Source organism: Haemorhous mexicanus, chromosome 3 (genome assembly GCF_027477595.1).
Source record: "Haemorhous mexicanus isolate bHaeMex1 chromosome 3, bHaeMex1.pri, whole genome shotgun sequence".
Classification (NCBI taxonomy): domain Eukaryota; kingdom Metazoa; phylum Chordata; class Aves; order Passeriformes; family Fringillidae; genus Haemorhous; species Haemorhous mexicanus.
Window position 1 is genome coordinate 77987691 of NC_082343.1, and position 26546 is coordinate 78014236.

The 26546-nt window shown below is 38.5% G+C and overlaps 1 protein-coding gene across 3 annotated transcripts; it reads right to left on the bottom strand.

Annotated features, from left to right (window-relative positions):
• Positions 1 to 36: 36 nt before the first annotated feature.
• On the bottom strand, positions 37 to 26459 carry FHL5 (four and a half LIM domains 5). 3 transcript variants are annotated; one of them, XM_059842438.1, is made up of 7 exons: positions 23151 to 23403; positions 20788 to 20889; positions 10423 to 10604; positions 8053 to 8227; positions 5651 to 5820; positions 3354 to 3540; positions 37 to 2129 (listed from the first exon to the last, which is right to left on the bottom strand). In XM_059842438.1, exons 3-7 carry the CDS (start codon positions 10579 to 10581, stop codon positions 1978 to 1980), a joined length of 843 nt encoding a protein of 280 aa, XP_059698421.1. In that variant the 5' UTR covers positions 10582 to 10604; positions 20788 to 20889; positions 23151 to 23403; the 3' UTR covers positions 37 to 1977. The 3 variants fall into 3 exon arrangements, with proteins under 3 accessions (XP_059698421.1, XP_059698422.1, XP_059698420.1); XM_059842439.1 differs by lacking the exons at positions 20788 to 20889; positions 23151 to 23403 and adding an exon at positions 23426 to 26459; XM_059842437.1 differs by lacking the exon at positions 20788 to 20889 and having other exon boundaries at positions 23151 to 23402.
• Between the last annotated feature and the right edge of the window lie 87 nt (positions 26460 to 26546).

A 26546-nucleotide genomic window follows, 5' to 3' on the forward strand; every position in this document is an offset into this window, starting at 1 on the left:
ACACAAACAAAGGTACACTCCACAGACACGCCTGTATATTGTGATTCATCATTTTAATTTAAAAATTTAAGACCATTAGCATTTACTAATTTCTGATACCTCAGTGCAAATTTTAAGAACATCATACATAACTGTGAACCACTATGTTTTATGTGTATATATAATATATATTTATACATATAAGGCAATGAAACATATTCTATTTATGGGAATCTAAGCCTTACCAAGAACCTGTGTCAGCCATGGGAGATGTGTAAATAGAAAAGGAAGCAGCTGGGATAAATGAAAAACATAAACTAATCAAACTCTAGACTGCAATAAAAGCTGCCATGAAAGAAGAAAATGAAAACCAAAAATTGACACCACACAGAGCAAAAGATCAATATTTTATCGACTGACAACACACTGCTGTGTACTCATTGGTCAGTCATTATCCATATTGATTTTATGCCACTGCACTTTGGCTCTGGCTTAGCCATGCATACATATTCTTCCTTTTTTACCTAAAATAATGGCTGTCTTCAATGTGAGTAAAGGCCGCTCAAGTCAGCCAAATAACTCTATGCACTCAAGGTCAGAGTCTGAAGAAGAATGACTTGAAGACATCTGAGATGAAGACTCAAACTCTGCTGGAGGGTGCAGAACCTGCCATTCCTAACACCACTGCTCCATCCACAACGGCCCAGCACAGGAACCAGGCCGCTGCAACACACACTGCAGAAGAAGCAGGCAGATGGATGTTTGTAACTCAGCTCTAGATGACCTTTAAAAGTAGACATTTGAGTGCTGGAGCTCAGCAAGCAGATATAAAGGCTGGCTACTTAGAAACTAAGGCCCCGCACTGCAAGCAAGGGCTGCCTAGCTTGCAATGACAATTACTGATTCTGGAAATACTGTTTAAAACCACATGTGGATAATGGTGAAATGAATCAGGAATTGGTTCTGGGGAGTTTATAGCCTGCTGTCCAGAGGCAGGAATTTACAAGCAGAGGAATGGACTGTGAATCAAAGACCAAACATGTAAGGTTCTTAACTGGGCTTCAATTGCTGGCAAAGCAGTTTTGAATGAAGGAAAGTACAAGGTTAAATAGACCACTATGAGTCTGCTCTTTAGTCAACTAATAAAAAAAAGTATGTTTTAGGCCTGTATTTGAAGGCATAGCAAAAAAAGTGGAAACAGAGTCTTAAGGCATATTGGCTGTGGGAAAATGTACATGAGCACTATTCAATCTTGGGCATTCCTTACCTCTTGCAGTAGCTGAAAATATGGGTTTATTTATGTTCAAAAGCAGCTATGCCTAAAAAAATAAGTACAGTTACCCAGTACTGGGAAAAGACCTGCGCTTTAGTGTTTTGGGTGACTTCTTTGGATAGCAATCCCAGTAAGGGAAGGAAAGTGACCTTTTTTCCATTGAATTCGCCCTTGGAATGGACCTTTCTGACTGAGCTCCTCAATGTGAAAGCATTTCCTCTTCACAATTTCTGCCTGCTTTGTCAGCATCTTTTTTTGCCCAAAGTATGGAAGAGTATAAGATTTACAAGGTGTTCTCTTCAATGTTATGATCCAAGAGAAAAATGCCTGTTCCCAGCTGTCCATGCCAAGATCTGCATCTGTGAATCAGTGCTAATGCCTCATCATTATTCATTTGCCAAACAGACATTTCACAATAGAGGTGATAAAAGATAAATTCTTAAGCTTCTAACAGCAGAGTGCAGTGCGTTACAAGGAAAACATACTGGAGTTAGGCTTATTATATATACAAATCTTTTCTGCATTGTTTCATTAACCAGCATGGGGTGGTTGTTTAATGTTTGTTTATAAACAGTTGAGAACTATGACTGCATTAAACTGCTGTTGGAAAGTTACTGGAATGACTAAATAACTATAGTGCCTTTTATCTGGTTTTCTTACAGCAGACCAATAAACTACCTTGCTACAGAGTGAGAAATAGTGCAGCTGTACAGCTTGCCACAGAACTATGAAGCAGAGCCACACTTGTGGCAAAGGATGTCATCCTGCCGAGCGAGGAATTCCTGGCCCACCAGGGAGACAGAGCACTTCGTGCAGCTAAAGCATTCCCCGTGCCACTGGCGCTCCTCAAGTGAGATGTATTTGGTACCTTCGAGAGCTGAAAGAGAGTAGGAAAAAAAAAAAAAAGAAGAAGAAGATCTGAATCCAGCATTTCTGGACAGGGTTCGGCAATGCAACAGATGACTTTCTGATGTGCGATCAGGTTGTCATTCATATAGTGAATGGAAAAATGAACAAAAGTCCATAGTGTGAAATATTCTTAATTGGCTGAATTGAAAAATGTCTTTAGAATTTAAACAGTGGGAAATATTTAAAGCAAGGCCACAATTCATTTTCTTGCATATCCCATTATGAGATCTGAACACAGTGGGTTTATCAGAATGTCCATTCCGGTTTGCTGATCTTCCCAACAAACTCTCATGGAAGTTATTTGCAATATGTGTATAGTTTCTATACAACTCTGAATGAAATTTTATAATTTTCTTCAAGATGGATTCTTTTAGAAATTACCAGATAATGGGTTTCCTAGCAGAATTATCTGAAATAAAATCTTGAAGACTGGAGGAATTTGAATAGTTTTGATGCTTTTTTTGTTGTTGTTTTGTAGTTTGGGTATTTTTTAAATCATGCACATGTGATTGGGTATTCATTGATTTCTTTGTCCAATGACATATGCAGCATGCACCTGTAAGTATCAGGAAGTACTTTTCAACAGTTGATTCCACACATAATAGAATTAAAGTGCAGAACACCAGCAAATGCTCTCAGAAAACTCCAGCTATCATAGACCAGTGACATACATGTCTAATTATAAATCATGTATAAGTATACAAGTATTAATGAAATAGAGCTCTGCTGCATTTGGCAAGCTTTCTAATTTGACAGGTGTGCCTTACCAGCAGACAGTTAATCTGTGTTCAGTATGATCATATTTGCATTTAAAAACAAAACTGAAGAAATCACAGAGGGGCTTGTGTGTAGTGTCCTGGGAACAGCAAAAACCCAGCTTTTAAAATACTCTTAAGGAGGAATTTTACTGCAGAAAACACTACATCAAACAAAGGAGGAACTCATTTGGACACATAAAACAACTACTCATGTGTTAGGGAACATGTGTGATCAGTATGTCCTAGCAAGATATAGGACATGTGACACAGAGTCAACTATCAGAGATCATTAGCTATCTCTGATAGTTAACTCCTTCAGTCTTTCATTATGATGGGAGTAATTTTAATGGGTTTTTTTCATAAAATGAAAGTCTTCTTTGAGAGGAGACTGATGATTCATTTCTGTCTGGTCTCCTCTAGAAGACAAGACTCACCTGCAATAGGTTTCTTGCAAGCAGCACACTTCTTGGCATGAAATTTGCTGAAACAGTCTACACAGTATGGGTACTCGTCTTTGGAAATGAATCTTTGTCTAGACAGCTGAGTTTTACACACAGCACACACAAAGCATTCCTTGTGCCAAGGCTGGTCATGGTAGGCCACTCCTCCAGAAGTTATAACCTAATGCATTGACAAACAAGGGCAGAGCAAAGAAACAAAGGTGGGAATCATGAAGGATTGTCCAATCCTTCATAAGTACTTCCACATGTTTTCTCTCCTCCAACATGCACAAGACAAGAGAGGGCGGTCGCATCAAGTTTTTTTCATCTGGATTATCCATTTAACTAATCTGCAGTCGAATTCCAAATGCTACTGGTTTGTTACTTTCAATTTTCTACCACAGTATCACCTCATAATTTGTACTAATTATTTTATCTTTAAATGAAATTTTTCTATTATGCTGTAGATAAGTGTTTAGAATCAGGCATGCTCTCAGAAGAGAAATTCTCAGTGATAGGCAGTGGGTGAAAGAACTGATGCTGAGATGATAGTTAATCTCCAACCAGTATTTTTCTGTCTACCAAGAGCAACAGTATTTTAACCAGGAAGAAAGACAGTAAAGAAACAGAAGTATGACAGAAAGGAGAGCTACACAGTCAGAAGGTGAAAAAAATCATGTTTATCAGTGGCATCAACTTTTCTTTGCCAGCAATACACTCACAGCTCTGCAGGTTATTTCTGAAGAGGGAAGTTTCCAGTTGTTCTGTGGCTCCCATATGTGTGGCAAAGAGCTGGTTTCACAGAATTTGTGAGAGACTGTACAGAGAAATTTCTATAAAGATGAGCTGTAAGATAGTGTTTCTGCTATCAAGTCACATGCATGACAGGGAATTAATGAATGAGTGAATGAGTGAATGAATGAATGAATGAATGAATGAATGAATACTGTTGGAACTGGAGGAGAAAAAGTTGAAGAAACTTAAGTAAAAACAGTGGTATCAAATTTCCCTGGTGAATACAGTTTCAGGAAAATCATGAATAATAGGGGGTCATGTCAAGCAATAAAGAGATTTAAATAGTCTCCAATCCCTTTAACATTCCAGTTTTGGGCTATTTTCCATTAAAATCTAAAAATCACTGACAAAAATTCAAGATTCACTTCGGCAATTTAATCTATTTGGGCTTAATTCTCATGTATGGGAATTGATGCAAGTTTCAGAAATAAAATGGTTTTAGCTATTATGTAAATAGCTGTTTGCATTCCTAGAATTTTTAAGAATCAAATCCTGATTATTTCATGTAGGTGGTGCTAATATCAATGCCTGTAATAAACATTGAGCATAATTACTATAATTGCCATGTGTTCATTTAATACAAGTTAAAGACTAAATGCAGAGACTTGGGAATGTATAAAATTACTTTCTAAAGTTTAGCTACTGAAGAAAAAAGTAGGCAGCATATTTTCCTGAAATTAAAAGCTTTTGTTAGAGGTAGAGATTTACAGGTAATCATTACATAACTACAGGAAATTATAAGTTATTTGATGAAGTGGAAAAAAAAAAAATCCAGGTACTAAAGTATAAGTAAAATTCTGCCCTAAAAAACAGCTTAAAACATTTCTCTAGAAAAAAGTATAAAGTATCACACTAGAATAGGATGATGCTTTGAGTATTTTTGTCAACAAGAGACAATCTTAAAACATGAGAAATCAAGGAAGGGAAGAACTGATTTATCTGTACTTCGGGGAAAAAAAGAAATCAAGTCAAGCTTTCTGGTACCCACAAGGGTATCATCACATATTGCATCAGTGGGACTCCTGACTAGTGTTATCACAATAGAATGTTACTTGATCTGCTAATTGCCTGAGACATTTCAAGAAAAAATAGCCAAGATTGTGGATGATTTGCTCAGTTCAGGTGGCTAATTATGCGTATGAATACATCTGAAAAATGATGGAAAGAGAGGCACGTTTACAAAGGCAAAGTCAGAGATTTTCAGGAAAGAAGGGTTTTATACAACTTTCCACTTAATCTTTGCTAAAAATCATAATCAATAGCTAAAGAAGCCCAAAGCATTTGTTTTGCCAGAAAAAGATATTTATTTCGGATATAATCAGTCTTAGATTAACAAGAGTGAACAGCAGACACTCTCACAGTTGCCTTTCAGTGTCCAGTGTCATTGGGAAGATCCTGATCTTACTCTTAGTTCACCACATTTCACATGATCCAGCCCTTTCTCCCATGAGCAATATTGCCTCACTAGGGCACATTTGCATTGTGTGTTTAATTACCTTTTTGCAAGCATAGCAGTGGTGAGCAAATTGCTTCTCAAAACAGGGCACACAGTAATTCTCATTGTCTTTGGTGATTAATGGTTTTGTTCCCAATGGTTGCTGACAATGCTGGCAAACAAAACAGGATTCATGCCAGGAACTTCCCTTAAATTCCATTTTACGTGAACCTGGAAAAAAAACAAAGTGAACAATCCTCTCAGAAATAGCCTTGAAATATAAGTTATAAATGTTGGGAATCCTCTTGTTTTTGAACCTTCTACCTCAGCATTGGATTACCCAAGGAAACAGTTATCTTCAGTTTAATAGACCTTCTAAGAACACACTTCAAATTTCAAGAACACATTGAGTGCCATATATTCATCTGGCAAAAGATGTGCTGAATTGCCTAAGCTGTAATTTTTAGAGTCTCTTCTTATATGAATCTTTTGGGTTGTGATTTTGCTTGAATTGCTCAGTTTCTCTCAAACCAGCCAACTCAGTGATGTTCAGGTACACAGCAATTTTATTAATTAGAAATTAATTTGTTGGATGTTCAGTACATTTATTATTGTCCTGTCTTCTGTCTTTCTTAAAATAAGGCTCCTTCACTTATAAATGCATTATTTATCTTAATCAGCTTAAATTGGCAACTTTCTAAAAGTAAATATTTTTTCTGTGACACAACACATTACACTGCCTTCTCCTATAGCTGACCATTTCTGTCCTAGACCAACAACTCTTTTTATCATGTTTAACTAGATGATTTTGATATAGCACAAGGACAGAAAGTTGCTCAGTTAAATGTTTGTCAGAGGAGTCTCAGAGCTTTTATTTCTGTGTACAGGTGTCCTATCTTGATATAGAAACATAAATCTAAGATATGTACATATCGGTCTGGGAGCAATTTTTCCAGTGGATCTCCATCCTCAACTTCCTATCTGTAGGTAGCATAAGACTGCACAGAGAGGTGCTTTACCACATGAAGAAGAGGATTGCTGCTATAACTGATTCATCCCACTGTACCTGTTCCCTGAACTGTGGGGCCAGTGGAGAAACTACTGGTTGTACTTGGACACAAAAGGCTTGCAGCTTCATCCCAGTCATCAGAAGGCCAATTTCACTGTCTTTCACAACCAGGTCTTTTCAACACAGAGCTAGCTAGCTGATGAGAAGGAAGTTAATGATAGAGAGACTGGCTGGCATTCCCATGCCTCTGTTGCACTGTTTCCCACACCTTTGGGCACTTGCTGCAAGGATTTAGACTCTGTGACAAAACAAGCAGCATGGATTTACACCAGAAGATAATGATGCAAACCTGAGTGCATTCTGGTACTTTTTGGATCACATCTAGTGAGGTATGCCCATTTGACAATATTTTTGTAAACTGTGTACAATTTAAGCAGTTTATAAACCTTTAAATGAACACAACTATATTTTTTACAATATTCATTTCCACTAATGCAGATTTTACTTGTAATGAAAATGAAACAAACTGTAAAAATACAAATTAGTGTTACAGGTTGAACACAACATGATTAATCTAGAGTAAGACTATAATTTTGCACAGCCTGGATCTTACTGTTTGGCATTAAGATATACTGAAAAATAAAATTCTAATGTCACTGCCAAATTTACTGATGTTCTCTGTTCCAAAAATTAGGGATGCACTTTCCTAAGCAAGCAGCTTCCTTTTGCAACAAATGGTGCTGTGGCTTCTCTCAGATGCCTGTGAAGAGGCAGCTTTTGGGTAATCACTCTGCTCTATGAGCTTTACTGATGTGGTAGAGATGAAAAGTCTAGAGCGCGTCCTGAACAGACACAATCAAAAGCTGAGAAGCAGCCTAGGGGAAAGTGGAGAATTTTCAAGATTGCTAATGGCAGGAAGTAAGCCTGTTGTAAACATGGACAATATTGTCAAATGGACTTGTATTCTTTTTATTAAAAATGCTGTTAATGATCTGAAAGCAAATTGTCATGTTTAGACAATTTAAACAAAACTTATTTCTGAGAGAAAGCACTAGAGTAAAGAACACAAGCAGAGGGTCTGGTCAGTGCGGAAAACATGCAGATGACTTGTCTAATGTGGCACTTCTGCTCACAATAGTTCAGTTTGTCTACCAATGCTCACAGTGGGATACGATTCCTAAGAACTGCAACGGAATCAAGGACATCACATGAACACATTTTACCCTGCATTGAACTCTCAATATTTTTATAAGGATTCATAAGACCTGTCAGAGATAGACCAGAAGGGTCTGCCTGCCTCGTCCCCACTGCTAGGAGAATGCTGCATACAAAGGAAATGTAGCCACCTCCAAGCTGTTCTGAAAGTCAAGGACCTTGTAGCTTGGTTATTCCAGGAAGAGGTTATCACTAAAAATGTGGTTCCATTTCTCAGCAAAGGGCCCCTGTTGTCTTACCAGGCATAATGGTCTTCTGGCAGTGAAAGCACTTGGATGAATACTCATCAGAGTAGCACTCAGTACACAGCAAGACCTCGTCCTTGGCAGCAAATGGTTTCTCCACCAGTGAGCGACGGCACTTGGCACACCTGAAGCACCCCTCATGCCAGTGGCGGCCTTTGTAGGCCAGATCCTTGGAGAAAGCAAGTTCATGTTAGTGAAAACCTTTATTTACAGCTCTTTTATCCTTCAGTTCCTTCCAGAACTAAAATGAAAAAGGAAGAGCATTGCAGGGGTGGATCCAGCCAGAAGCGTGCTCAGGAAAGGTGCAGGTACTCAATGTCACACTGCTGTGCAGATCTCTTGCAGAGGCCATTAGGAGCTGCTTTGGCACAATGTCCTTCCTTATGTAACACAGAGGTGTGTCTTCATTGGAAGAATCACATTATATATTACAGTTGTCTTTCAAAGGGAAACAAGTGATCAACATTTTCAATGTGCACAGACCACTGGAGAGGAAGCCCATATTCTGTAGAATTTGAAATGAACCTTCTGTATTTCCAATGTTGCTACTTCTTCTAGCTGACATGACATAATTCTAATAGTTGTCAGAAAACAAGCAATTAAAATCTCATTTAGAACAAAATGATTATTAGTAATATTGAAAAAAAAATCATTGCTTTTGTTTATATCCGATATAAATCCTCCTGAAAACTTGACAGATAAAAAGTTTGTCTAAGAGTCAGTGGGCTTAAGGGGTGAAAGAGCTAACAACATTTATGTATTTGAAAGAGCTAATAATGTACATGTATGAGATCCTGACTAAGAATTCAAAAAAAAGACCAAACAGCAGATTTAATTTTCCCACAGTTAGAAAAGCAAGGGGAAAATGCACCTCCAAAAAACCCTCCCAGCCTAAAAAATAAACCCTTCCAGGGCTCTTTTATAAGTAAGAAACATAAAAGGGCACAAGTCCAATCTCATTGTTTTCCTTGATCATGTCCCTGCCTCTCAAAGAGCTAAAAATAAAAGAAATACCATGCTTCGTCTCAGGAGGTGCTGAGCACTTAGCACTTTCATTTGCTTTAGTTAGCACTCTGAACCTTGCAGGAACTAGGCTGTCAGCCCAGAGCAGCCCGAGGCAAAGACTGGGTGAGGAGGAGAGGAAGAAAACCAAGTTCTAGCCCCTTGGCAGAGGCGAGACAATCAGCTGTAGATCTCTCTGTGCCACTTTTCTAGATGTCTCTAGCCAGGTGCACTCCTTTGTCTGCTTTTTTCTCCCATTTTTTCCTTCCACTCAGTCCAAAGACATGGCTTTTTGTTTATGATCTTCAATAACAGTAATCCTGTCACTGTTTTAATTTTTGATTTTAAAGGTGAAATTAAGTGAACTCAAAGCATGTGTTCTGGTGAATCTGACTGGTGCTACGTGTTCAATGTTGCTTTGGGTGAAGTGCTGATGAAACTTTGAGGAGTGTCTTCATTCAAATGAGCATTTTCCTTGGATGATTCCTGTATGCAGACTATGTGCCTTGAAGTGCTTGGGCTGGGAAAGCTTTCCAAGAGGTTTATTTTAATATCTTTGTGTCCTTTTATTTCTAAGGAACATAGGCAAAAAGAGCATGGGGAGAAGGTGACCAGTACACACTGGACTTGGCAAAACAAATACTTTTTGACAGGTTTCATTTGACCTTAAAATTCAATGTCAAGTATACATCCTCTAAATTGAAGTATGGGGTACTAGAAACCCTGTCAAAGACCACAGAGGAACTTGAATTATTAATTAATATTGTAAAAAATGGAGAGGTGAAAGACAAGGTCAGAAACACTGCCACTAATACACCATCTGTGACATGAACAAGGTAAGCATGGAACTGAGCAGAAATAAAAAAACTCCATTTCCAAGAGGGAGAGAGATAACATGCAAACTATAAACATGTTGTCTTCTCAGCTTGGCATCTGCTTGTCAACACCTACAGTAAAAGTAATTTATTCAGTCCTCAAAATATTTTTTTCAATGAACACGTCTCGGAAATTCCAAGGTGTCAATCAACATAATACACTGAATTTTTACACCACCCACCCTATCACCCCTCCAGCACTGTGCAGCCTCTGCAGCCAGTGAGTGGCTGGAGGTGAAGGATGGAGCCCAGATTGTATGCTTGGGGTATATGCATGTGCAGATTTCCTCATCTTTGATCCCAGAGCTTTCCCACTCAGGGAAAACAGCACTGTTTCACTCTGCTGTGTGTGGATGTACAACAGCTGCGCTTAAGTCTCTTCAGCGACACAGGGATGTGCAAAGGGGTGGGTATCACATGTACCATTAAAGAAATTGGGTTTGTGTATAATTTAACAAGGAATAAAAAGTGCAAGCTAAATCTTTACCTTGGAGCTGCACTCAATGGGCTGCTTGCACTCTTCGCAGGGGTTGGCGTACAGGCTGTCATAACACGGGACACAGTAAGCATTTTCATCTCTCAGTGCAAATTTCCTGCCACGGAGAGGCTGCAGGCAGAAATGGCAGTCTGTGTGGCTGCTGGTCATCCTGCTGGGGCCCTCCACGTGGTCTGCAAAAGATGGAAAAATTGTGCAATTCAGTGCATGGTGCTTGCTCAAATACTAAGTAGTGCTGCATTACCTGTGAAAGTTGGACAGGCATTTCCCGGTCATTTGCAGTGCCCTGGATTTCTTAATGCTGGCTTGTTCAACAACAAAATGGTAGCCTTTAACAACACATACTGTGAATTGTATCACCTACATGATGGGGAGCAAGAGGGCTGCTTCAGCTTATTCTAACACTGTTTCAGGTCAAACACCTGAAAATGAAGCCAACTTCACATTCTCTACATAAAACTCCTGGTATTATGAGCATTATGTACTGGATTCTGAGATATGGCTCATCCAGAAATTGGGTAATATAGAAGCAATAATTCAGAAATGAAACCAACTGAGGAGTTAAAAGGCCAAAGAGAAGAGGCAGGCACTTTGTAGTATGTTCCTGACTTTCTCTTGATACTCCTGTCCTTCTGCTCATTCTTTTCTTTTCAAAATATCCCCACATCTACCTGACCCAGTGGAAGGAAGACAAGGGACTCCAGGATATATGACTGTTTTTTGCATTATCCCAACTGTGCTGCTAATATTTGGTGGCATTTTAAGGTCACACAAATACTCCCAGAGAGCAATAGAGTGAAATATAAAGAAAAATAAACTAAATAATAAGTCAAACAAAATCAAAACTCAAAGAAGCTTTTCCTTGTTGTTATTGGAAAAGATCGTTTTTTCTCACATATTTCTTTATTTCTATGTTGGATTCCACGTTGGCAGTACCAAAATAATGTGAAATAGTTTATATTTCTGTGCTAGACAAGTGCAGGAAATACCACAAATCTATTGAGAGTCAGTTGTATGAATTTCCCATCCTTCAGTTTTTCAGGCTAAAGAGGCTTGGACAAGCATCCAAACCTCAGCTGCTTATAGATCTGCAATAGTGAGTGTTTTAAGGATTGTGGAGATGAAGACCAATTTCAGTCTTATTGCTGGTTGGATCATAATCACTTTGCTAAAATTGGGTCCTGATTCTTAGAAATGAAGGAAGAAGAAACCAGAAAGTTCACAGTGAAGCAAACCCAAAACCATCTGCTGGTCTCATTGGGTTGCACTCTTCATTAAACTCAATGGGTGTAGCTGCAGTCAGCACCAGCAGTCATGAATTTTAGAGGGGTTGAAAATGACTGGGGAAGGTCTCCTAAAATATTTACACGTCAGTGACTCTGGGTAGCTGAAATTAATGCACTTTGAATAACAGGGCAAATTAGTTTCTCTTAACCAGATGCATAGCCTCAGAATAAGGAAGAACATACAGAGGACAATATTTGAGGGATTTCTTATCCATGACAAAGCCTACATCTAGTCCACTTAGAGTTACACCCTCATACTTTATTTTTACACACTCTCTGACTGTCTTATACCCATGGTTCAGCTTAAAAAGGCATAAAATCTTTTTCTGCATTTCTGCTTTGGTAAGCTCTAAACCAAAATGTTGTTTGAGCTGTGAGAAAAGAACAATTACTGCAGGTTTCCACTGGCAGCAATACTTAAGGTCAGGCATTTATTAATTAATCTCTTCTGGGAGGTGTAGTAGTAAAACAGTGGAAAGGGGGCAGGGAGCAAGGCTGTCATATTAATTTCAGACCAAAAGTAATGACTTGATTGGAAAACTTGTTGCTCCTGTACATTGAAAATCTTTAGAATTGAATTGATATATTTTACTTATTACTACCCTTAATATTACTACACCCTGTCAGCCAAGACAGGGTGTAGTAAGGAAATAAAATAATCCAGAACCCAGATCAGTGGGAAGCATGCTTTCTTAAAAATATTTCTGGTGTGTTTTATGTGATATCCTTGGAAAAATACTATAACAGGGCTTGAATCAGGACTTCCAATTCCTTAAGATCAAACAGAGATTTGAATGTGTAACAAATAATTATATGAGAAAATTACATCCATCAGCTTGTACATTTACAGAACATGACGTATAAAACCAGGAAGAGCTCAGTGCATTTAATGCACAATCACAGTCACGACCAAAGTCAAGGTGAAGTTTTGCACATTTTGCTCTTTGTTGGGGAAGAAGTATAAACTGGGGTCTAAGGACACAATCAAGGAGTGTTTGTGATTAACTGTGCTCCATAGTGAAGGTCACAGGACAGGCTTGAAACTGGGCTTCAGAAGATTTTCATTACATATGAAAATCTTCTGAAGATTCATACAGTTTTTAGTGGGAATTTAAGTTATGAGACTGCCTCGGAGGATAACTCTGAGAGAAGCGCCTTTCTGATGCCCTCCCTGCTGGATCAGTACTCCTGATTCCTGACAGAGTTTCATCTCAGCCTAAAAGTGGCAACAGCAAAATCCAAACAGGGTATTCATGAAAAGTTTTGTTACTTATAGAGCATTCTTGTTGCACAAAATTCTCCAACAAATAGCTTCCCATATCTGTAGAAACATCACTGTTTTTTCATTCTAATGAGTGTCAATCACGTTTTTAAGTTATCAAAAACTGCATTCCAAGTAATTTTCTTTAAAAAGCAGTTCTCTTGATTATTGCTTTTTTACCCCAGGAAGTCAAACTGTTCAGGAAGCCCTGGCTGTGGGCACAAACAAGACCCACTACTGTAATACTTCAGAACTACTGAACTACGTAATTATCCTCACAAACCCCTATATGGATATGGGAGCAAAGCGTTATTAATCCTGTTCTACAGATGAGAGCTGTTGCTTGAGAACTTAATAAAGTACCCCCAAGAACAGAGTCAAAGCCTGAGGATGTTCTTGGGCTGCTTCTCTAGTAAAATGCTCAAGTTGCCTAAAACTTTTCTTCAGACAGTCTTCAGAATTTGACCATGAATCATCATAAAAGACCATGTTTAGAAATGAAGCAGCAATGGTATGCAAAAGAATGAAGGTTTTTTGCAAACCTTTTGGCAAAAGTATGGGTAACCTTTGAGAACTACTTTTACCATTAGAAAATGCCACAAAAAAGGCGAATCTCGTCTCTCCCTGCACCACTTATCCTTGCTCCAATAAATAAGTAATAGTACGAGTGCCACGCAGTGAAGTTGAATGTTTTTCTTGTGCTTTGATCCTAATCTCTAGAGAAAAATGTTTACTTTAAGTTTGCTGGAAGCTAGACTTTGCGTTTTGAAGGTCAGTTAAGAAATCTCTGGAGATCTGATGTTATTCACTCCCATGGAATGAAACGCTGACTCCAGCATTCCAGCTGCTAACTCGAGTCCTAGGCACAGGGAAAGACTGCAATGTTGCCATTCCTTGGGAAAAGATGATTTTATTATTTAAATTGGAACATCTTAAATTGGAAGCTAAATACTGTTGATTTTTATGTACCTAGTAGGCAGGGATACGAGGTATCATTTTTAATGTTAAGAATATTCCAAGGAGGTGCAGAGAGATGTTGCCAAGGACATGAGAATATTGTAACTGGAGTCCCTGGGGTCTGATTTGAGAATGCAGCAGTTTCATGGATTGAATGATAAAAGAGATGAAAATATAAAAAAGGGAGCTGGCTAGTCAGCCTGCTGCTAAGCAAATTAAGATAGAATTTAGCTACCACAAATTAGTACAGGGACTTTCTGGAGAGTCAAATTATTTCCCATAAAATGCAGAGCACTAGAAGACTTCCAGTGAAGAAAGCTCTAAGAACATGGTTGTGAATCCTGATAGACATGGAATCATCAGGAAAAGAATGCTTTTTTCTCATTGGAGCTAAAAAGCAGAGCCAGAAGGTTAATATACCTTTCAATAATTAATCTTGATGTTTTCCATAAATATATGTTAATCTCCCTCCCATCATACAAGAATAAAAATCCCAGAAACATTCATACTACTCAGAAAGGAATTAGTACATACATATGGATGTCGATATGTACATGTAGGTAAAAATGTTCCATCTTTCACTTTGTGGAAATTCTAATGGATTGTTTCTCAATCTAAATATATCTGCCACTGAACTTCATCATCTTTTTCTTTAAGAACAAGCAGTTATTGGAATAAGACTCTTTCTTAGAGAGGCATAAAGAAAAAAAAAAGATAGGAAAAAAATCTTTTGAACAGCACTGAAGGATAAGAAAAACAATTTGATATTGTATGATGAGAACACCCCTGCAAGCTGCCCTAGGCACTCGTTCATTTTCAGGTAAGTGCATGTTTTTATCTTCTAATGCTATTTGCCTTATTTGCATGAATTTGCTGACTTTGTTTTCCCTATTTCTATTTTTGTCTCATGCATTTACATACATTAAGGGTTCTGTAATATTTGCTTTTCTAAAAATGGCTAGGGAAGCAATAGGAACTAGGAGCATGTATTACAGATCAAGTCAATACAAGAACCTACAGGAATGAAGACACAGATACTAAATCTGAACTATCTTATCTCTGTGGCACAGGACAGTAATACAGTATCAGGTCCTGGAAGCATCTGAGTGAGTGCAGAGCTCTCACTGTTGAAATTCTCCTTTAAGCAGCCAGGACGGATGCCACAAGGGACACTGTTTTGCTGGGGTGTCAAGGCTAAGCAGATATTTTAGAGGTTGGTCTGGTAATTCGTACTGAATTGTACTGTGTTTACACACCCCATGACTACAAGCAAAAAGGGCAAGAGCTATGGTTTAACTAGGGGATCAAGCATCTCAGGAATTTTGTAATTTTTTCCTTAATTGGTATTGCTGTCTTCTTTGTTTACACCATACAAACTCAAATGGTGTAGTCATCTAAATTCTTCCTCTTTTTTTTTTCCCTGAAATAATTCTTACCCACATTTTTACAGGTTTTCACACAGTCTGGTAGAGCCAGAGTTTTCTCCTGTGTCATCATGGACCTCATTCCTTTCTGACTACTGTCAAATGTATTGAATAAAATGAAGTGATGAAATTATTCAGCTGTGCACTGTTATAACTTTTAATATAAAATTCTGTTGTTGTACTTCCCATATTGAACCAGAAAACAGGTTTGAGGATTGTATCTGTTACAAAGGGCTCATCTGATAAAGAATATTCAAATAAACTGGTGAGTTAGATGGGACAGAGTGGCAGCCACAGCAAACTGGTAGATGACACCACTGGCGGTGGGAGGAGAGGCTGATACACCACAGGGATGTGCTGTTATCCAGAGGGACCTCCCCACAACTGGAGAAGTGGGGTGACAGGACAATCATGAGGTTCAGCAGGGGGAATTGCAAGGTGATTCTGTGATGGACCACAGAAAATTTGTCACTGCTGAATGGCAAAAGAGAGAGGGTAAACATCTCCACAAACCCTCAGTATTCTCTTATGGGCATTAGAACAGGAGTGGGAGCATTCTCATAACAACAAAATTGGTCTCTTGTAGATGCTTGTTTTTTCCAAGTACCCTTTCATGCCTTGACACTCACCTACAATCTATGATTAGGGAATCAGGAATGATACTTCAAAAAGTGTTCAAATAAACAGAAAATGGAAATTTCAAATGAAGACATGCACTGAAATCCTGATCTGAGACTTCCACCAGCGAGTTCATTCCTGTTGTGCAAATCATAGACTTATAGAATTTTAAGGGTTGGAAGGAACCTTAAGGATCATCTAGTTCCAACTCCAATGCCATGGGCAGGGGCACCTCCCACTAGACCAGGTTGCTCGATGTCCCATTCAGTCTGGCTGTGAAAACTTCCAAGAGTGGGGCATCTATAATTTCTCTGTGCAACCTGTTCCAGTGCCTCGCCACCCTCAGAGTGAAGAATTTCTTCCTAACGTCTATAATAAATTTCCCATCTTTCAGTTTGTACCCATTAGTCCTTGTCCTATCATTACAGTTCCTGATGAAGACTCCCTCTCCAGCTTCCCTCTAGGCCCCCTTTGGACACTGGTAGGGAGCAGCATCAGAGGGGCAGTTTGGAACCATCTCTGCTACAACAGCATCTGCACAAAAAGCCTGCACAGCTGGGCAGAAGTGCCCCAAGGAAACAGCAGCATCTCAGCCACACACTGACAGCACCTGGCAGGGACACACCTCCCTGGAAGTGACACAAGCCTGCCTTTGGGACAGAAATCTTTCCCAGGAAAAACAGTAGTTACAACAAATGATGTTGTAACTGTTGTACAAGGGTGAGTGGAGTGTCCAGAGATCACCAAACAAAACAATCTTGCCCCTAACAAGAAGTAACAGAACTTCAATAGGGAATGCTGATTCTGACAGTAATCTCTAAGATCTTAATGAAAAAATATGTAATTTCTCATCTTTGCAGAGTTCCTAGCTGTAGAGACCAGATTTCCCTACCCTTACATTTTACTTCAGGAATAGGAAGGTGGATGAAGATTACTCTGTTGTGTGAGAAGGGGTGCATCACATGAATTACAATTTATTTTTTTTTAAATTAACTATAACTGTCTACACAGCATAGCTTTTTCTAGAAGGGTTATTTAAAAGCCTGTGACCTGCTTAGAACTGCTTTAAGAAATAAAATGAACAAAAATATAAAGATCAGCAGCAGCAGCATTGTTAGCAACAAGCTAAAATTGGAAAGGATTTTCATTACCCTATTTAAAAAAAGAAATACTTCCTTCCCCAAACCAAAACATAAATCCCCCAAATGATAATCAAGCATCTGCTGCAGTGGTTTTTCCTCTTAGCTCCAGCTGTGCTATGCCAACCTGACCTAATTTCCTGAGGAAAAATAAAAACCGAGACACAGCACTCTTTTAATAAAAGGATGACACCTTATCAAAATGAAGCAAATCTGTAATTTTATAGTCTCAGCCTTGTTAAGAGATTGTGATGAGTTAGATGGCATTACAGCTTAGGAAAAGTAAAGGCTATTGTCAGTAGTAGTGCTATGTAGAATCCCTACTTCAATTATTATATTTTCCAGTTATTTTGGTTTGTAGGCCAGATATTCCACAGGCCAGTTTTGCTGCTTGCAGTGCTCCCTCTGGCTTGGCTGCCACCCTCTTAGCAAGCTCATCTCTGAAAATAGGGATGATGTGGCTCCACAGACAAGCCCTGGGCTGCTTACTACCCCAACAGGAGTCACTGTTTGCAGAGCCACTACTGCACAGTCTAAGAAATGCTGGCTAGGGCAAATGTAGCACAGCAAATGTCTTCCCGTTATTTGTGAGATGTTTGGGGTGACCACTGCTGTGTCACTCTCCAATCCTTCCCAAGGGAAAACAGGCTTCAAGATGGGCAATTCCAAGAGGCAAGATCATGTAATAGTGGAATGGTTTAGGTTGGAAGGGACCTTAAAGATCATCTATTTCCTACCCCCCCTGCCATGGACAGGGACACCTCCCAGTAGACCAGGCTGTTTAGAGCCCATCCAGCCTGGCATTAAACACTGTCAGGGATGGAACATCCACAGCTTCTCTAGGCAACAAGGGGAGAAGGGGTAAGCAGAAACATTGAAGAGAGCTAGAAACAGCCTGATCTCTACCTTTGGACTCTGGATTTTTGATGACAATTAACACAGTAGATATGGTTATGATGTTTAGCATTAATGATGCTCTGCAATTGTACTGTTTTTGGAATACAGAGATTTAATAATAACAGCTTAAAACACATATGCATATGTTGCATCTGCTAGGTAGGCAGACAATGAAGCATATAATCTGGTAAAGAAAATCTGAAAGAAGTGTCACTCTTTGTATTCTACCATTTTTACAGTAATGAACTGGTTATATGATATAACTGAGACAGATGGCGAGAAAGGTTTCTAGGAGAGCTCATAACAAACAACCAACATGAAAATATGCTTTGGGTACTCTTTAACAGACTTATTTACCTTCCTTCTGCATCCCTCTAAGTGTTACATGACCACCTGCTGTGTCTTCTCTTACAACAGATCACTTGGAACACTGGCATCTGTCTGCAAATTAATGCAGTTGAATAATTTATCTCAATTCTCGGGTGTCAAATTAGGTGATTTAATATTTTCTGGATTAGGGTTTGATTCTGCAGTTTAGGGTTGGTGTGCTATCATCTATTGGGCAGTGCTATGCACAGTTCTATTATGAAGTCTCAGCATCTGCACTATGGTTGCAGTTACAAAACAGTGCAATTCAGCTGGGTGTGCATACCACCAGTGATGTGGAATAATGTCAGGGTGGCTTTTTGCTTTTATTTTCTGTCCTGGGTGCCTTAAACACACTATGGACAGGAAAGCCTTATTAGTTTATCTACGTAGGTTTACCAGGGACAGGCTGCTGGCATTTGGGCTGGGGAAAAAAAAAGATTAAATATTCAGATATACACATTCTTTTACATCATGTCCTATGTTCACTGTTGATAGTTATCCAGTGCATTTCATTCTAGCACAGACAAAGGATATATGTATACTCACAATGTAAAACAGTTTTAGAAGTGGTCTCACAAAAGGAATTTGAAGGCAGTGAACATTTTTAGGAGAACCCTTTTAGAAGCAGGGCTGGCAGAAAAAAAGAGCAGGGAGTGGAGGTCTTTGGCTTTTTGTTTGTCCTCTACCAGGGAGGAAAAATAACAGTGTCACCAGGACAAATATAGGAAAAAAATGTGGTGGTTTTCCTTTTTTTGGTCTTTAAATATGTGGCTTTGTGCATCATCCATTAAGCAGGCAAAAAATGGTACTTAAAGACCTCTGGAGTCTTGAGCAGTTGAGTAGATAATGCGCTGCCAAACAAGACAGGGGATAACATGGCATTGACTCAGTTTTAACTTGAATCCTCACATCCTGTGGCAGCAACAACAACCAGTCCTTACAGAGATTCAGCCCTGTTCCCACCAGTGACATTTGCCCCCTACGTGAAGCCTTTGTGACCCTTACATTACCTGTTCTGCCTTCTTGGGAGATAAAATCTGCAGAACAGTTATGTGACTTGGTGTCCTAACATTTCCCTCAAGCCTTAAAGTCTCTGCACCACACATTAAACATTTTCTACCTAAAATAGTCTAGAAGCAGCTATGATTTAAAATTAGTAGACCATGGTATTCTGCCTTTCTTTATTATGATGTGAGGTTACTGACCTTTCAGTAACTGCCCTGCTGGGATTTTTGTAATGTCCTGATATGTGAAAAAGTCTTTTTTGTTGTTGTTGTTTTGTTTTTTGGCACCATGACTTCAGAGTGAATTTCTTTCCATGATTGTAAATACACACTATCTAAAAATTGGTCTCAGTGTAGGATTGACCTTATCTGATTGAAGAAAAATTAAGGCTAAAGTTATCTGAACACCCAAGACAGTCAACATTTGCTTCAGACAAATAAAACCCATCACAAAATCTTAGAGTGCTGGAGGAACTTCGTTAAGAATGAAGAAATTCCTTTCTAATATTAAGGAACATTTTAAGAACACATAATTTAACTCAGGGATATTGTGGAACAGTGAGCCCGCTGATTCCAGTGGAGTCTGGTTGATGTGGACTTATTTTAGCGACAATGTGAAGAAAGTAGCAACAGCCATCTTTGCAAACCTCAAATGGATTTGATTGATTTTGGTAGAGGATGGTGCTCAGAGACCATAATTCTGACCAGCTGTGGTGAAAAAGGTTCGTCTGAGGAGGGGGTGAGTAGAACACAGTGGCCGAAACTGCACCAAGGAACAAATACAATCCAAAGCCTTTCTGCTAATTTATGTAAAAGTTATTAAAAGTTATTAAAAGTAAAAAGTCTACGCAAGTGATCAAACAAATTAAGAATTCTGCTACTGTATTTTTAAAAAATCCAACAAACCCAGACTGTTTGAGCTTTTAATTTGAAATATTTCTCAATGCCCTTTAACTTTCAAGCATTAAACTAAACAAAGGTTGCCAATTGGAAGACCAGCAGGAAATAGTTTTTACTCTAAACCTTTTTTCCCATGCAAGTTAGATTTTTGAACTCTAATTATGCCACAGTTTTGCATGTTTAATACATAAATGAATCATGATGTGGCTGAATTTGAAACTTGAAGAGCTCAGTTGAGAAAGACTGAGCTTGATGAGCAAGTTTAAGGCTAATACTGTTACAGGCTTCTGATAAATAGAATTAAACCTAAACCTCTGTATTTTACAGCTTTCCTTTCAAAGGTTTCAGAATGATTTAACAATAGTAATAAAGTAACCCTAAAACATATTTGTGAGTTACTTTACAGAAAAGATTAATACTTGTCAAAGCAAAGTAATTGACTTCCTGAAGGTCAGAGAGCAAACCTTTGGGAGTGGGAACAAAAGAAGCCATTCACTGCACCTTTGCCATGAGATGGGTCTGCTCCTCAGGCTGTATCCATGGCACTGGCTTGGGATAATTCAAAGCAGCGTGCAAAGGTTGCCAACTGGTCAACTCCCAGTGCTAGAGGTAGAAAACACTTCCAAATTTAGCCAAGGTAAAAAATTCCAGCTGCACACTTTGCAGTTGTCCTTTATGACTCTGAGCTTATTATGAATATTCTTATACAAACAGTTCTGTCAACAGCTACACCATACTCTGGCACTTGGCCATTCTTGCTATTAATTCTGCTACCTATGCACAAAGACACATTACAGGAAGGTTAATATTTTTCTGACTGATGAAGCCTCTCAAGTGTGAGGCCAGCGACCAGCTAGACAGCCTGTTCAGTTCCATTACCCAGACTACGCTGAGATGTGCAAGAATTAACCAGTCCTCTTACATGGACCTTGAACAAATTCAAAGGCAACCATAGCTGGGAAAAAAGCAGCATAAAGGAAGCATACTAGCATAAAGGAAGTAGAATCAAAAAAACCTCTTAAGTTTAAGAAAGGGGAGCAAGTAGGGATGATAGCTGACACGTACTACATGGCAACAGAGAATGGGGATATTCACAAAAACTTTCTTAAACCTGGTGAAGCTAATGAGTAAGGCACTTTTTTAAGCTAAAGGACAGATACAAATTCCTCTCCAGGATGACTTCTAGCAGAAATTAAACTCAGCCATCATTATGAAGGAACTAAGGTAGTGTAGCTTCCCTTTGTGAGTCTTGTCCTTCCCTTTATCTCTGCTACAGAATTTCTGTCACGGGGTTTTATTAATTTGTTTTCTCGGAGTCATGTTTGCATATTTCCACAAAAATGTCCTTACTTGATCCCTCTGACATTTTACAGGAAAACACAAATGAATGAAACAAGGAGCTCACAGCCTCCTTTCTCATAAGAGCTGCAAGCCCTGTTCCCAAAAGAATGAATTCAGCTGCAGCAGCCCAAGTGGAGCATCAGCAGCCTTTCAGCACACCAGCTTCCAAGCTTAGGGCTCTAGAGATTTTAATAGAACAGTTGAACCAGAAATGATTAATTTATGAGCATCATTTACCCTAAATTGACAGGGAAGTGTGGAGTAAAACTCCACTCGGATTTACTCTCCAGGAGATCTAAAAGCCTTGACAGCACCTAGAGCTTCAGTTGGCAGGAGGGCTGCTCCTTCCAACAGGTTTGGAATTTCACCCTCTGATTTTGGGCTTGATGTTTGGAAGCATGCTGGTTAAAGTATTTCTTTCTGTCTGTCCATGGTTAGGTAATACTAAAAATTTTTAACTGTTCTTTCAAGAAATAAAACTCTGGTAGGGAAAAGAACTGAAAAAAGCTGGGATTATCGGTGAGGAGCCGATGGAACACATTTTACCGTGTAAACCAAAACATACATGCTTTATAAATTATGACTGCCTGAAAATAATTTGGAGATGCCATACAACAGAATCTCTTTTAAGCAGCTTTTGAATTAATTTTTCTCTGATCCTGCAAGTTAGTTAGTATCATCTCAATATTCTATCAATTAAACAACCTTGAGTCAAAGGGACTATTCTGATCCTCCTGTAAAATTACAGGGCTTGACCATCAGCAATCTGTAATAATGTTAATGTATCAAATCCACTATAGTTTGTTACATTACTGTAAAAATAACAACTTGTTGCACAAGGAGAAGAAAAATGTTAACACAAACAAAAAAAATGTATCTGAAACTTAATTTCTAAATGTAAATTTTAAAAAAAATTATTATCCTAAAAATAAAGATAACACAAAATGTCTTATGGAGGGAGAATTTGGGGATGATACTTGTTGTTTACAGCAATATTTTGACTTCTTATAAAAGCCAGCTTGGAAACTGTTTTACTTCCAAAATCAAGAACAATCCACATTAGGTGTTAAAAGTACTCATGCTAGAAACAAGTGTCTTAACAGAAGAGACACTATCTAGAATTTTTTCTTGCAAAAGCAAATGAAATCTTGCTAGGAGATAAAAATGTAATGAACCATCCATTTTTTGTTGGATGGTTCTTTGGGGTAAACAAAATTCATCCTCATCTCTTTACAAAGGAAACCCCAGACAATCTTTCCGCAAATTAGTGGGTGAGCCAATTACTGCAATTAAAAGAATTAATAACAAATTATTTTTAATTTTTTTAAAAACTCTATCTCTTTAGGTACACAAAGTTAAAAACATAATATATATGTGGAAGTCTGCATCTAATTTATTTCAGCAGTTTTGTGAGGAAAAACTTCCTGCATACTTGCTCAAAATATTAAATTAAGTACCTTCTATACTAAGAAATTTAAAACTTATCACATGAAGGAATAATGGAAAAAAGCCTCAATACTCACAGTCAGTTTTAAGCTGCTTCTCTCTGAAACTTGCACAGCAAAATAAAGGAAGAAATAATTACACGTCTTCACAGAAACAAGCATCAATCAAGTCCAAAAGAAACAGAACACTTTGCCAGAGCTATTTGAGGGTCCCATCAGAATTCGCCTGGATGGGGGAAGGCTGAGGGTCAGTTTGTTTCCCTTAGACCTCATGACATGCAAATATCTGGCTGCCTCACCACTGAATCAAATCATTCTTTGACATACTGTGTTTACAAATGGCAAATACATACCATGTAGGAGGTTCTTAAAGGAACATATTTCTGAGAGTTCTCAAAAGGAAAAAGGCATTTCTGTTAAAAACAAAACTGTTCAGTGCAAGGGCAAAAAGAAAGTAAGATGGAACATTATTCATCCCCAGATACAAACTGGTTCATGCATAATGAATCCAAAAGGCCTCATGTGGGCTTGTAAATCAGAAAAGAAAAAAAAAAAAAAGTTGCAATTACTAGTCTGATTGTTGTGTACAGAAAAAAATCCTGGGGGACGGGGGTGGGGTCAGGGGGCAGGAAAAAAGCCTCCTCCAGTTTCAGGAAAGACATTCAGGGACACAGCAGTACTCAAAATTCTGACACGCCTGAAGCACTTTCTGGGCTGTTACAATTTGCTGCTTTCTACCAGGTGGGAAGGTGTTCACAAGGATTACCATCAGCAACGGACTCCTCTAGGCTCTCTCTCAGTATTTCCCAGTGTTTCTAGCTTTTGTGTCACAGCCACCTCCTTTACTTTCTGCTTGGGCCCAACAGGGGCCAGCTTTCACAGACAGGTTCCTGCATGCACAGAGCATTCAGCATTCTGAGGTCCTTATAGTTTGCACATGACTCTATGCAGACCCTTAACCAAATGCAGCTGAAAGTAAGGATATTGTGTCCATTTAAAAAAGCAGGCTGAAGTTAGGCAGAATGAAGAAAGGATGGCTGCTTGTGGTATGAACCACAACTGACCTCAAGGCAGATTTTTCCACAACCAAGAGCCAATAGATCTGAATCACTCAGTCTACAACGTCAAGTGGGTGGGAGCTGTTTAGTATCACAAATAGAAGGAAATGTTTGAATGGTTTAAATATGTATGATGTTATCTGAGTACTTTGGTAAAATTGCCAAATCGGGGCATGTTCTGCAGGTTATTTGTGTCTAAATAGTGTCTCACACTTAAGACTGATCCTCTGACTACTATTGCCAAGACCTGATGATCTCTGCTTGCAGTCTTGTTAAACCTCTCCAGACATGCAGTCATTACTTAAACAAGACTGATCTCTTTCCTGCTATTTTAATTTGTTCTACAAGCTTTATTTATACCAAGGACCTTTCATTTCAAGCCTGTGATTTTAGCAGATTGAGGAGAGAGAGGACCAGTTAGGTGTGAATTTGAGTCTAGAATGAGAATCATAAATAGTTTTCTCTTGTCTTCCTTCCAGAAAGAAAAAAAAACCCAATAGTATAGTTCCTAACCAAGTACCTTTTCAAATTCATAAATCAGATCCAGACAGAAGTATTTCTCAAGCAGATCTGTTGAGAGAGCTAATGACACTTAGAAATACTAACACAACATGTTCTTGCTGTCAAGGACGAGAAGTTCAGACACATTCTATTGCACATCACTTTTCTTATGCTTCAAAGACTACCCTCAAATTTGTCTAAGCTGTAGATAGAGATAACAACTGTATTAATAGAAGACAGGCCCAGAGAAACTTTTAAGACAGAATCAGGGTTTCCCTAACAGGTACAAATTATGTACAAATGAGGAGGTCAGCAAAATCCTGTTGTTTCTTCAGACTATCAATTAGATGATGTCTCTTGCAGCTCCCGCAGCACTTCTTGAACATCCTGAAATACAAAGCAGCTTATTTTATCTGTCTCCCAACACGACCTGTCTTGACCTACCTTCCTCTTCATGTTGAAGGTTTGGGAAATTCATCAAGCAAATGATGGCTCTCCTTAAACAACTCAGGTTACTCGTTCCAATTTAGAATATTCATCGTTTAAAGCACAAAATCTCAGAGATCACATTCCTTAACAATTCCTAAAGACCCCAAAATATCTTTGGCATTTACTGAATATGTTCTGTTATTTGGGCTAGCAGAGAGTATCTATAATAAAGTACAATTGTTCAAAAAGTTTGGGCAACATGGATTTGGAGGCCCAGAAAGCACTCAAAGGAGAAATACTACATGTCTTGTTCTTATATTCTGAGCACTCACTTTTGGCCTCTGCTGGAGACACAATACTGGGCTACACTCACCTTCAGTCTGACCACCACAGTCACTCTTCTGTCATCTGCAAGAGTACTAAACTTCCTATTAAACAAGAAACCCCAATCTACCCATATTTGCAGAAATTTCTATTTTCTTGGCCTATTGTTTCTTACTAGGAAAAACATTCAAGGAAAAACCACTGCTTGAGTAGCCTTACTCATGAGCCTAGAGAGAACAGAACTACTGCAGTTTTATCTGAACAAGCTCTCAGATGGATTCATGCTGACAACAAAAGCCACTGATATTATTTAGAAAACTGTACCAAATCTTTTAAGAAGCTGCAAGAGAGTTTCAATGAAGAGTTGAAAGTTCTAACAGAGCAACAATTTGCTCAGTTCCAGCAGATCTGGAAGTAAGCAACTACAAGAGTCATCTTTTGCCACTTAAAAAGAAGGAAAGGCAAGGCTATTGCTGAGACAGGCATTACTCTACCTATGGCTAATGCATCTACTGCAATCAGAGTAGCAGCAAACAAGGTTATGAGAACATTTGTAAGTGGTTGTGTATAGACACATACATGCATCTATACAAGTCAGTTTATGAGATTAAAAATATAATGGTGGCGTTTAGACAGCATAAGTGAAGGTGAGAGGCTGACACTAACACTTGAAATCAGAGTAAAAGTGTTAAATTGTATACTTTGTAATGCCTTTCATTTTCCTAGATATTCCCAAGGGCATTTTTGTTTTGTGAACTGCACCTCTGATTTGTAAGACAAAATTACTCTTCTTCCCACATACATTCTTCCTAGGAAGAGGGAAAAACCCCTGTGAATTAGCAAAATTACTTTTCTCTTTCAGAAGATATACTTCTGTATCATAAATTAAAGACTGAATTTCCAAATCAAGAAAAAATACCTGGGACAGTTTTCCAACCACGTCTCCTTGAACTCCTTAAGTAGCCAGAAGATATCTCTGAACTGTAGTGTTTTCATTGTACCTACTTCAAATAATCTATTTTTTAAATCCTTCTTATAACATAGGCTGGAATATAGCAAGTTGATAAAGTAAATTCTGAAGTAAGTTGATTTTTATACCAAACAAAAATACAGAGACACTCAGAAGAGTATGTTAAGTCTAACAGTGCATATTACCTATTGC